General features: G+C 48.3%; 1 protein-coding gene across 3 annotated transcripts in view; it reads left to right on the top strand.

Annotated features, from left to right (window-relative positions):
- DNAAF11 (dynein axonemal assembly factor 11) overlaps positions 1-12503 on the top strand; it is an 81283-nt gene extending 68780 nt beyond the window's left edge. The window contains exons 12-14 of one of the 3 annotated variants that reach the window (XR_009516681.1): positions 879-1699; positions 4881-4946; positions 12461-12503. Coding sequence is in view for 2 of the 3 variants with exons in the window: in XM_059995208.1 (XP_059851191.1) it covers positions 879-1056 (178 nt within the window). In the remaining variant the exon portion in view is untranslated. Of the gene's footprint in view, positions 1-878; positions 1913-4880; positions 4947-12460 lie in introns of those variants that run through there. The other 2 variants (XM_059995208.1, XM_059995209.1) reach the window with 2 other exon arrangements.
- The last annotated feature ends 505 nt before the right edge of the window (positions 12504-13008 follow it).

Genomic DNA, 13008 nt, shown 5'->3' with positions numbered 1-13008 from the left:
CGATATGATAACTTTTCTATTGAGCACAACACTGCACTCCTAGATGTTAGCAGGAAGCTTGTCTGTTTGCACAGACCATGCTATTTCTGGTGTCTAGCACAGCAACTAGAATACAGTCGGCGTTTAAGGTATATCTGTTGAATAACTGAATGAATTAATGGTGCGGTGATTCCAAAATAATTTCTAAATCATCGATATCCCTGGGGGAACTTTATATAAATACAGATTACTGGGTCCAACTCCAGGCCTATGGAATGGAAATTGCCAGAAAAGCAGCCCTGTGACTGTATCATCTAGAGTTTTCTCTATGACGGTGATAAGGGGACTCAGTGGCCAGCAGAGCTGCTTCCTGGGTCTGTTTCACTCCAGCTATCACTGGAAGGACGGAGTGCTGGCGGAGGAGTGGTTCCTTGTGGGAGGGGAAACTGTGGGCTAAGCTTGGCGTGCACCTGAACTTGTAGTGCAGGCTGAGTGGTCTGAAGCAGCAGGGTCCAGGAGCTTGATTAGCTCCATTCAGGAGTGAGAACTGCCTGGTGTGATTCTATTATTGATCTTGGCTCTGGGGCATGGCCTGCTGTATCATTTCAATTATCAAAAAAATCTTAGGTAAGCAGAGTCTCCCCGCTGCCCTCTCCTCCACCTGCCTGCACGTCAGCACGGCCCTGCGGCGCTCTTTAGCACTTTATTTCTCCAAGGGTCGACTCTTGCTTCTACTAGGCTCTAAGCTACTTGAAACCAGGGATGGGGTCCTATCTTTGCCTCCATGCTCCAGGGATAGTACTTGCCGATATTTGCTGAACAAATGAATGAATGAGTTGAATCTACCTGAAATTTACTTAAAACTGATATCTCAATTTCCTTTGCCCTTTTTGTTGTAGAAGCCAGCAAATGGAGAGACTAGAAGTAGATCCCAGCAAGCATGCCTTCCCTGATGTGGCTAACATAGTTCAAGCGAAAAAACACACGCCCAGAAGAGTTCAAGCTGAACCCAAAATCATACCAAGCGAGGAAGATCCAGACTTTGAAGATAATCCCGAAGTGCCTCCGTTGATTTGAAAACTTCAGGCTGCACCGACTGTGCACTCAGTGCAGAGAGTGCGTGTATGTTATTTCTGGGGTAAACACAGTTATTTTCAACATGGCTCCTCCGATGTTTTAGGTCCTACTTTGTACATTAATATTCTCAAACCAGTTTACAATTAAAATGTGTACCTTCAAAATGCTATAACATCATTTGTCTATAGTAAAGTGTTGGCTAGGGAAAATGTTCAGTAAATCACAGAACTATTATAGAAACACGCTGATTATAAATCCCAGAATTGCCTGCTTGCGCAGATAGATGAAGTCGTGGATTAAAGCACAGATTATTAAACCTGTGCTTCGGCAGACGGGTCAAGCTCAGAAGTTAAAATTGTAATTTCAGATCAAATTGGAATGCTTTCAGGTGATTTTAAGCAGTGTTTCTGTTTTCTTCTCATGACATGTCTGCTTTCTCTGATGGCGAGGTATAATGGCAAGAAGATGAGGTTGGAAATGAGACACCTTGAAGTCAGATTCCCTTTCAGTCGCTTTGGATGAAACTTCAGCAAGTGCATGAACTTCCCCGCGCCTTAGTGGCTCCATCTGTGACTGGGGAGGAAGAATACTTGCCGTGTATGTAGGTTTGTCTCCAGATGAACCGTCTGAAGTGCCTGACACTGTACGTTGTGCATTTCCGCTCCCTCCCTCCCCCCAGCCTCCTTTCCCTGTTTCCTCCGCTACTCCTCTCCCTCCTGCTCTTTCTTCGCCTTCCTTCTCATCCTACTCTCCCTCCCCTACTTCCTTCTTCACGTTTTAAATACTTGCACCTCCTCTTTATCTAGAACATTATGAACTCAATATTCCACGTACAATATACGAAAACTATCTTCACTCTGACCATGATTTACTAGCATTTAAATCAGGTTCTGATCAGCAAATATTTTACTCAGCAGCTCCTGAGCCCTGGCACCTGCTCTGTTCATCAAGGGGTCGGTGGTGACAAGGCAGTGAAATGTACAAACACGGACCCCGTCAGGCAGTGGTAAGAGCCTGCAGTCAGAAGGCAGTTCTGTTTGTTCTCCAGTGGAAATGCTCTCGCCTCTGGAACCAATACCTCTAAAGCAGCAGGGCCCAAAGTTGCAGGAACAGGAATGAAACTGGCCAGTTCATCATTATGGGTGTTAGTGAGAGGACCCTCTCCCATTTCGATCCCTTGATCCCAGATCCACGCTTCTTGGCTCTGGGAGAAATAGCACCACATACTGGCTAGGGATTCAGAGCCCATACTTTATCCTTGGGAACATGATCTCACCCGTGCGAGGTATTATCACCCAGCTGGCCCTGTAGCTGCGTCTTCAAAAGGCCACTTCATTGTTCTACCAGGTCAGCTGCTCCAGGATGATGATGAACATGGTAAATCCAGCGAATTCCCTAGATATAACTCCACGGGCATACTTCATTTGCTGTGAAAATGAGTTCCTCGGCCAGAGGCGGTGCTCCATGAAGTACTGTGGCAGTGAATAGTGCACCCACTGCGTAAACCCACAGATGGTGGCTTTGGCAGAAGCACTGTAGGAAGGAAGGCAGATTCATGTTCAGAACAAGCGTATATTCCAGTGAGAACAAGGCACCGCTCCTTCCATGATGGGTGGAAGTGTTCCAGTGTAATCGACTTTCCAGCAGGTGATGGATGGTCCCCTGGGGTATAGTGCCATGTAAGGAGCTCCCTGTTGGTTTCTGCCATTGTCAAATTGGTCATTGTGGATGTCTGCAAATTATTTGACACTCCTCCCATCAAGAGGTGGGGTCTCTGCCCTCCTATCTTGAATATGGACCAACCTTAGTGACTTGCTTGCAACCTACAGCATAATGATAAAATGATACTATGTGCTGTCAAGGCTAAATCAGAAAAGGCCATATTACAACCATCTGACTCTCTTGGGACACTCTCTCTGGGGGAATCCAGCTGCCATGTAAAAAGTCCAGCTCCCCTGGGGCTGCCATGCTGGAGATGCCGCAGGAGGTGTTCCTGTCCATTGCCCCAGAAGCACTCTCAGCTGACGGCATTACCTGCCAGACATAGGAGTGCACCATCTTTGATGTCCAGTCCTGGCTACCATCTGGCTGCAATTGCATGAGAAACGTCAAAGTGAGAACCACCCTGCTGAGCCTTCCCAAACTCTGACACACAACATTGTGAGCAAAATAAAATGGTTGTAATCCACTAAACGTAGGGAGAATTTGTTCTGCAGCAATGGCAACCAGAGCAGGATTGGTATGTGGAAGTGGAGTGTTACCATAACTGAAACCAAAGACGCACGGTCGTTGCCTGGGACCAGGGAGCGGTCAGAAGCTGGAAGGTCCTTGAGGAAGTTTGTGACAGTTGGCTACTCTAGGAGGCAGACACCAAGAGAGAGTTAGAGTGTGGGAGTTTTATTGGGGGTAGTGGCTTGGAAGGATGAAGAGAGGGGGCAGGAGTAGGAAAGGCTTTAGACTTTAGATTTTAGATACAGTCTTGACATCTGAAAAACGAGGAAGGAGGATTGGTTAAAAGGAGCCTCAGACTGCAGTGCAGCTGTGAGAATGCCTAGGCCAGCCCAGAGAGGCACACAAAATGGTCCACGGAAGACGGGCATGTTGGACAGAAATGGCCACGCCCGGCTGCTCCTGCCACATTTAGTTATTGGCCGGAAGCTGCCGGGGAGAGTGAGGTGACCACAGCTGGAGAGCTGGAGCGAATCCCAAAGGCACTTACAGCTGGAGGCTCCCAGCTGTTTGCACCCCACGTGGCTGGCGCTCTCTCTCTCGCGCGCTCTCTCTCTCTCTCTCTCTCTCTCTGTCTCTCTCTCTCTCTCTCTCTCTTGCTCTCGCTCTCTCTCGCTCTCTTTCTCTCTCTCTCTCTCTCTCTCTTTCTCTCTCTCTCTCTCTCTCTCCCTCTCCCTCCTTATTCATTCTCAGCAAGGCTCCCCGCCTGCAAAGGGGAAAGACTTTTCTGGGCTTCCTGGAGGGGTGAGAAGCTCCACGGCAGAGGCTGGGGGCGTGCTGCTTCATGCTGGGGGCTGAGGAGGGAGGGAGTCTCAGAGGCCAGGGCTGCGGGATGTAGGAGATGGACGAACGGGAGACCTCTGAGGAGTCCATGAAAAGGCCTCCAGAGGGAGAAGAGTCAGCTTCCACCCTCCTCCAGGCTGACAGAGCAGGAAGCCTGACCAAGTCGGGTAAGGACTGTCTTACCTGCCTCTGTCAAGGTCTGGGCAGTTCCTAGCTTGGCGCTTGAGTGGTAGAAGGGAGGAGGTCGTCACCAGGACCCAGAGAGGGTCGTAGGCCACTGACAGGAGCCCGGACCTTGTTGCAGGGATGCAGCCAGCAGGGAGGGAGCAGGGGAATAAACATCTTGACCTTACTCTCCTGCTTCCCCCCATCCCTGGCTAGAGCTTCCCACTGGCCAAACCCAACTGGAGGCTGGGGCCGAGGGAGCCTATTGGTCAGGTCCCAGGGGTCAGGCTCCAGGGCACACAGCAGGATGGAGGGAGGCACACTCCCCTTTGCCCGTCTTCCCTCACGCTTCTCTAACCCTGACTCCTCCCGGATGGAGCTAGGTCTCGGATCCAGCGGTGGTTGGGGGGGGTGGGGGGCAGCGGGGCAGGATAAGAGAACAGCCATATTGTCAGCTACTGGTTTCCAACCTAAGCAGCCTGAGGTGGGGCAGGGGAGGGGGAGGAGAAGATGTAATGCCGGGGTTTGGACTGTGATAGGGGACATTACTGAACGGAGACTGAGAATATGATTCAAATGGCTGAAGGGTCATCTGTTACCCAAGAATACAAGAAAATACCATTGGGTCTGCTTCAATCTTCATCCAGGGCCAGGGAAGGATCACCCACACTGAAGAAAGGGGAAACTATACCATGTTTTGATCAGAGCTGCAGGTGAGCATTCAACATTAAGTTTATACTAATAACGCGTGATCCCAGAATCCGGAGCCCGGGCTGCTTTGTCCAAATTCTCCCTGTGTCACTCTCCTCTCCCTGTGCCTCTGCTCGTCTCTTACTCTGAGAAGGCTCACTGCCTAAGTCCCCACATCAGCTCCAGCAGGGACAGGAGTGGCCTTCCCTCCCGGCTCTCAGTCCCCAGCAGAAAGGACATCGCACAGGGTGTGATGTCATCCTCTGTCCCCAGTACCCAAGCACGCCAGCCCCTGCGTTTTTTTTCTCCTGCTTTCGTTGCTGGGGTTTTTCTTGAGCAGCATGAACTGGCCCTTCTCTATCACTGGCCGTGATGTCCCACCGTCCCCAGCCCAGCCATTCGCGTCTCTGCATCCTGCCCCCAGCCATCAGGACGAGCTTTGCAGCAGGAACCCCTTGCGTGTGAGTGGCCTGCGAATGTCAAGAGGAAGCTGCCAACCGTGACCTTGATGGGAGGTGTGAGAGCTGCGCCAGGCCCAGGCCGCGGGGACAGTGCCCTGCTCCCCACCCACTCCCGGGAAGGCTGCCCTCTGCCTGACAGCTGGGGCTCCACGCGCCATGTACAGCAGCCAAGGTTCGCAGCCTGTCACAGCTTGCCTGACACATTGGAGGGAAAGTGCTGCCGCGTCTCCAGTTGACGCATGTCAGGCCAAGGCATCTGCTGCTCTCAAACCTCAGCTCAAACTAGATGCTCTTTTACACGTCTGCTCCCTGACTTTGCTCCTTCCCTTGGGTCTGGTGTTTTCCTTGAGCCTCGGTTAGCCATGCTTATGGGTCTCTTCAATCCGTACACATTTCCTGAGCACCTACTAAGTGTAAGGAGCACATCGGGTGCCAGAGAAGTCTCTCCCCCGAGAACCCGTTCTCCCGGTTCTTGTCCTCTTTCTGCTGAGCGACCTATGGCTCCTCCGGCCATCACATCAGGCCAGTAGCCAGGTGACCCCTTTGTCACATCCTCTCCTCCACGTTCACACTCTCCCTCTCCCGGGACACTTGGGCCCATCCCGTGGCTTGTGCTGCCGGCTCTAGGCTGATGCCCCTGAAATCTCCATCTCAGAGCTCAGGTGCATTTCTCAAGCTCACCTGACTCTTCTCTTGGACCATCCTTCAGTTCATTGTCTTCTCTTGCCTTTTCCTGCCACTTCACCTTATTCCACTTCTTATCTTCTGACTTTTGTTTCACGGATTCATTTTCCAATTACCCAGTTGAGAAAACACCATGACTGCTTCCAATGTTCAACATTCAGTTGGTAACTCAGTCCTGTCAATTCTCCCTCAAAAAGAGCTTTTCTAGTCTTCTTCAAACCCATGGTTGCCGTCTGCATGCGATCTCCTGTCATCTGCTGTGTCGGCACGTCCCGCACACCCCGCGACTGCTGCCTGGGGGAAAAGCCTGAGCCTATCAGATCCAGGTCCCCACTGCTGTGAGCTCACATCTCCCACCATGTCCCCTCGGGCACCCAACCTGCCCGCTACTCTGCAGTGGTCACCATTCCTGAGAGCCACACGGGGGTTATATACACACTGACTCTGTCATCACTGAACTGGGGTTGGTGATGTGCTGGGTCCAAGGGCTCCGGTGAGCCCTCTCGGGATTGGATGGGAACAGGGTGGTGTTACCAAAACCCAGGGGCAGAGTGGAGGCCTACTCAGGGAGGGGAAAGCAGGACCAAGTGCACAAGGCCCCCATCTCCCGCTAAGAGCATCAGTTGTTGGGATAATTATAAACAAATGGAGAGTCTTCAGAGGGAAATTGAATCCAACATGAAGGGCCATCATACTGCATCATCTGTGCTGGGAAAGAAACCCACGGTCCTGCAGGGGAAGAAATCACTGACCTCGGTGAGCACAAGCTCACCCCTCGGCACTCAGGGTCATGGAACACTGTGTTGAGTCTGCTGACTTCCACCACCAAAGGAAAAAAAATAGAGTGTCCATTCTGGTTACCGTACACAACATAACCATTCCATGCTTGGGGCGATAAAACAACCATTTTATTATGCTCACAGCTTCTGTAAGTCAGAAATACAGACCAACACATCGGGGACAGTTTGTCTTTTCTCTCTCACGTCTGGAACCTCAACTTGGAAGACCCAAAGGCCATGGATAACTTGACATCCGGAGGCTCGATGAACCTGGAGGTGTCTTCACTCACACTTTTGGCAGTTGAGGCTGGCTTTTGACCAGGACCTCAGCTGGGCTGACAGCCAGAACACCTGCATGTGTCTATGAGGTCTAGGCTTCCTCAAAGCACAGCAGCGAGGTTCCAAGACTGAGCCTCTAGGAGAACGATGACGAAATGCCTGACATTTCTGTGATTTAGTTTTGGAAGTGACTCAGCTCTCTTCTGCCACACCCTATTGATCAGGGCCACCCCAAAGGCCTGTCCAGGTTCAAGGAGAAGATTCAGTCTCTCCATCTTGCTGGAGGAGTGGCTGGGTTCTACAAGAGCCTATGAAGAAAGAGATATTGTTAGGGGACCTTAGGAAAATGCAGTCTACCACCCACCCTTTCTCCTCCTTGGAACTCAAGTTCTTTCAGGCAACATTTCCTGCCCCCAAGGAAAGAGGAGGTGTTTCTTCTGTTGTTGTATGAATAAAAGATGTGGGCAATGCAGGGGGGAGAGGCGTGTTTAATTCTACCTCAGGATCATTTTTATAACGTATACCACTGCCCACCTCTCCTTTTTTTGGAGGGTTCTATAAATAAAAATATTTACAAATCAATGCAAAAGCAAATAAAGATCCTTGGAGGCAATCTGAGAGGCCTGTTCATAGTTATGAACTGAATCCCATTTAATGTTCCTTAAGTTGTGCACATAAAAATAGAAGAGAATTTTTTAAAAATTCCCTTTGGCCGTATTTCTTCGAGAGAAGCACTGATACTGCATTTGCCTCTCCACAAGTTAATTTTTTTTCTGGTATTATCTTTGCATTCTAGCTCATACAACCCAGACTTTCCAGGGGCTCAGTAGGTGGGTTCTCAGGGTGAGATCACTGGCTCTCGCCCCACCTACCAAGGAAGGAGCTACAGCTTGTGTTCCAGGCATTTCTGGGGAATCACTCACGGTTCCAGGGCTCCTTTTCCCAGTGAGATTCCACCTTCTGGGGACCTCCTCTCCTCTGAGCTCCGGTCTCTGCTGCTTCCCTGTGATCTCCACCCATGCCTCAGGGCCCTGACTACAAGAGCACCTCCAAGGGCTGCCTGTGACCCTTTACTAGAAGGGGACCCAGAGCAGTTCCTACTGGACCCCAAGCCTTTAGAGAATAAATTCCAGGCACACCACGTTTTATTGCACTTCATTTTATTGTGCTTTGCAGATATTGCCTTTTTTATTTTATTTTATTTTATTTCTTTAACAAATTGAGGTTGGTGGCAACTCTGCATCAAGAAAGTCTATCAGCAGCATTTTTTCAACAGCATTTGCTCACTTTGTGTCCCTCTGTCACATTTTGGTGATTCTTGAAATATTTCAAGGTTATTTTTCATTATTGTTATATTTGTTATGGTGATCTGTGATCAGTGATCTTTGATGTTACCACTGTAATCGTTTTGCGGTGCCATGAACTGTGCCTATATAAGCAAACTTAATCGATAAGATAAATGCTGTGTGTTCTGACTGCTCCCTCTCTCTTCAGGCCTCCCTGTTCCCTGAGACACAGAGAGATTGAAATTAGGCCAGTTAATAACTTACAATGGCCTCTAAGTGTTCAAGTTTGAAAGGAAGAGTCTCACATCTCTTACTTTAAATCAAAAACTAAAAATAATTAAGCTTAGCGAAGAAGGCATGTCGAAAGCTGAGGTAGGTTGAAAGCCAGGCGTCTTGAGCCAGACAGCCAAGTTGTGAACGCAAAAGAAAAGTTCTTGAAGGTAATTCAAAGCACTCCTCCAGTGAACACCGGAATGATAAGAAAGCAAAATCGCCTTATTGCTGATAGGAAGATTCTAGCGGTCTGCTTAGATCAAAGCAGCCACAACATTCCCTTAAGCCAAAGCCTAATCCAGAGCAAGGCCCTAACTCTCTTCAGTTCTATGAAGGCTGAGAGAGGTGAGGAAGCTGCCTAAGAAAAGTTTGAAGTGAGCAGAGGCTGGTTCATAAGGCAGGAGGAAAGAAGCCATCTTCATAACGTAAAAGTACAAGGTGAAGCAGCAAGTGCTAATGTAGAAGCTGCAGCAAGTTATCCAGAAGATCTAGTGAAGGTAATTGATGAAAAGTGGCTACTCTAAGCAACAGGTTGTTCAGTGCAGATGAAACAGCCTTATATTGGGAGAAGACGTCATTTACGAATTTTATAGCTGGAGAGGAGAAGTCAATGCCTGGCTTCAAAGATTCAAAGGACAGGCTGACTCTCTTGTTAGGGGTTAATGCAGCTGGTGGCTTTAAGTTGAAGCCAATGCTCATTTACCATTCTGAAAATCCTCAGGCCCTTAAGAATTATGCTAAATCTACTCTGCCTGTGTTGTATAAATAGAACAACAAAGCCAAATGACAGCACATCTGTTTACAACATGGTTTACTGAATATTTTAAGCCCACTGTTGAGACCTACTGCTCAGACAAAAAATATTCCTCTCAAAATATTACTGCTTATTGAAATGCACCTGGTCACCCAAGAGCTCTGATGGAGATGTACAAGGAGATTCATGCTGTTTTCACGCCTGCTAACACAACATCTATTCTGCAGCCCACGAATTAAGGAGTAATTTTGAATTTCAAGTCTTATTTAAGAAATACATTTTGTAAGGCTATGGCTGTCATAGACAGTGATTTCTCTGATGGATCTGGTTAAAGTATATTGAAAACCTTCTGGACAGGAATCACTATTCTAGATGCTGTTAAGAACATTCGTAATTCACCAGAAGAGGCCAAATATCAACATTAGCAGGAGTTTAAAAGAAGTTGCTTCCAACCCTCATGGATGACTTGGAGGGGCTTATGCCTTCAGCAGAGGAGTTAACTGCAGATGCAGTGGAAATAGGAACAGAACTTGAATTAGGAGTGGAACCTGAAGATGTGACTGAATTGCTGCAATCTCACGATAAAACTTTAACAGATGAAGAGTTACTTCTTATGGATAAATAAAGTGGTTTCTTTAGATGGAATCTACTCCTGGTGAAGGTGCTGTGAAGAGTTTTGAAATGACAACAAAGGATTTAGAATATTACATAAACTTAAGTGGATAAAGAAGCAGCAGGATTTGAGAGAATTGACTCCAAATGTGAAAGAAGTTCTACTGTGGGTAAAATGTTATGAAACAGCATTGCATGATACAGAGAAAAGGTTTGTAAAAGGTAGAGTCAATAGATGGGACAGACTTCTTGTCATTTTTTTTTTTGCGGTACGCGGGCCTCTCACTGTTGTGGCCTCACCTGTTATGGAGCACAGACTCCGGATGTGCAGGCTCAGCGGCCATGGCTCACGGGCCCAGCCGCTCTGCGGCATGTGGGATCTTCCTGGACCAGGGCACGAACCCGTGTCCCCTGCATTGGCAGGCGGACTCTCAACCACTGTGCCACCAGGGAAGCCCTTGTCATCTTATTTTAAGAAATTGCCACAGTCCCCCCAGTTTTCAGCAGCCATCAACATCGAAGCAAGACCCTCCACCAGCAAAATTATAACTCGCTGAAGGCTCAGATGATGCTTAGCGCTTTTTAGCAATAAAGTATTTTTTAATTAAGGTATGTACATTTTTCAGACGTAATGCTATTGCACACTTAATAGACTACAGTATAGTGTAAACATAAATTTTACATGCACTGGGAGGCCAAAAAATTCATATGACTCACTTCATTGCAATACTGGCTTTATTGTGATGGTTTGGAACTGAACCCTCAGTCTCTCCAAGGTACGTCTGTACTTCTGCATTAGTTGAAGCCCTTCTTCCCACCCTGTGTTGTGAGGGTGGATTGACAATACCTTTTTCCTCTCTAGTGTGTCTTCATCTGTAGGTAGACACCCAGCAAGTAGTGCCCAAGGAGGGTACCAATGATGCAGCCACCTCTGCCCCTGGGCCTGTCCCTCCTCAGACTTAGAACACAAGCTGGGTCTCAAAGAACGTTGAAGGAATTCTCATGCAGGCATTCAGGTGATGGACCCAGCACTGCACCAGTTAGTGAAGAACTGGGCCTCATCCCAACCCTTCCCTGTCATTCTAGGGGCAAGGCATCAAGTTCTATGACTGGAGAGATGTGCTCTATGTATATGCTCTTCCCATAATCCCCTTTTCCATTCCTCTCCCTTCTCATGTTCTGTCTTATTAACCGTCTGCCCCAATGTGATATTATGATTGATAAGAATTCTATGTATTCTTTGTCCCCTTTACTGGCACAGAGCCCCTAAAACCCTTGGAATTTCCTCAGTGCAGAAAGCAATGAAAGTGTCTTTTGTTATGTTAAAGAGACGGCTTTTGGAAAGCCCCTAGGTTAGGAAAGGATGGGGGTTGGTTGCGAGGAGATCCATCCACGTGATTCGAGGTTGGCACCTTCAGTCCCATCTCCCCACCCACCTCCAGGATGGGGAGAGGGGCTGGAGGTTGAATCCATCATCAATGGCCAATGATTTCATCAATCGTGCCTATGTAATGAAGCCTTCATAAAAACCCAAAGGACAGGGTTCAGAGAGCTTCTGGGTTGATGAAGCCATTGAGACTTGAGGAGAGTGGTGGGCTCAGAGAGCGTGGAAACTCGGTGCCCTTCCCCCATACCTTGCCCGGTGCATCTCCTCCATCTGGCTGTTCCTGAGTTATATCCTTTCATAATAAACCGGTTATCTGGTAAGTCAAATGTTTCTCGAGCTCTGTAAGCCGCTCTAGCACATTAATCGAACCTAAGGAGGGGGCCATTGGAAACTCCAGTTTACAGCCAGTTGGTCAGAAGCCCAGGTGACAACCTGGTCTAGCGATGGCATCTGAAGTGGGGTGGGGGTGTGGAGAGTGAGCATTCTTGCAGGACTGAGCCCTTAACTTGTGGAATATGATGCTCTCTCCAGGTAGACAGTGTCAGAATTGGGTTGATGTGTCAGACACCCAGCTGGTGCCGGAGAACTGCTTGGTGGTGTGGGGAAAAGCCCTTCCACACGTTGTAACTGGTGGCCAGAACCATTTTACCCCACATGGCCCCAACTGCCCATTTCCTTGGAAATACCAGACCTCTCTATTGAAATGATCAAATTCCAAATCTCTTCTGTCTTAAAAATTGTGTCACTTCCACCGTCCAGGGAGCCTTGGAGGAAAGGGTAGACTCTGTGTCACTGTAGGTTGATTCTGCGAGACTTGGTGAATGATCCCTCAGTGTAAGTGCCACCCCTTAGACCAAGGCAGGGGGTAGGGGGCTCTTCCGCTCAGAGATGAAAAAGAAAACCCACCATGAAAAGTCTTTCCCCCAAACCCTCATTTGGATTCCCTGTGATGGTCATACTCTTTCTGGGAACATAACTCTGGCCTCATTTCTTGTAAACAACCCTGGTCTTATTTTGTTTAGAGATTGTCAACTGAAAAAAGAAACGCACAGACTAAAAGTTGAGAAGTATGTTTTATTTGGCAGTCTTTCTGAGGACTTCAAGCCTGGAAGACAGCCTCTCCGATGGCTCTGAGGGACTGCTCCAAAGAGGTAGGCGTGGAACCAGGATACATAGGGGTTTTGCAACAAAGGCCTGGTAGTACTGTTAAAGAAACAGAAATTTCAAGTTAATGGGAAGATGTAAGAGTCTGGGCTCATTGAAATCATTCCTTTGATGTGCACCTTAGCTAGCTAGGGCCAGTATCCTGTTCTTTTTCTCATCCTGAGTTCTCTCAGGGCTCACCTTCGGGGTGGAGGGCGGGTGGCTGCAGTGGCTTGGTGGCGGCAACGTCCTTTGTTTACAGATATGGCAGCAACATTTTTCACTCACAAGATTGTTTTCATAACCTGGTCTCTGGTAACCAACAGAGCTGCCCTCCCTCACCTGGCAACGTTCAGCTCAAATTTCTTCTCTTGAATTCCTAGGATTTTTATTTAAGTAGGCTGCACTAGGCAAAGCCCTGTCTCTC

Source organism: Delphinus delphis, chromosome 17 (genome assembly GCF_949987515.2).
Source record: "Delphinus delphis chromosome 17, mDelDel1.2, whole genome shotgun sequence".
NCBI classification, from domain to species: Eukaryota; Metazoa; Chordata; class Mammalia; order Artiodactyla; family Delphinidae; genus Delphinus; species Delphinus delphis.
The sequence above is the reverse complement of the archived record's forward strand: the minus strand, read 5'-3'. Positions and strand labels throughout refer to the sequence as shown.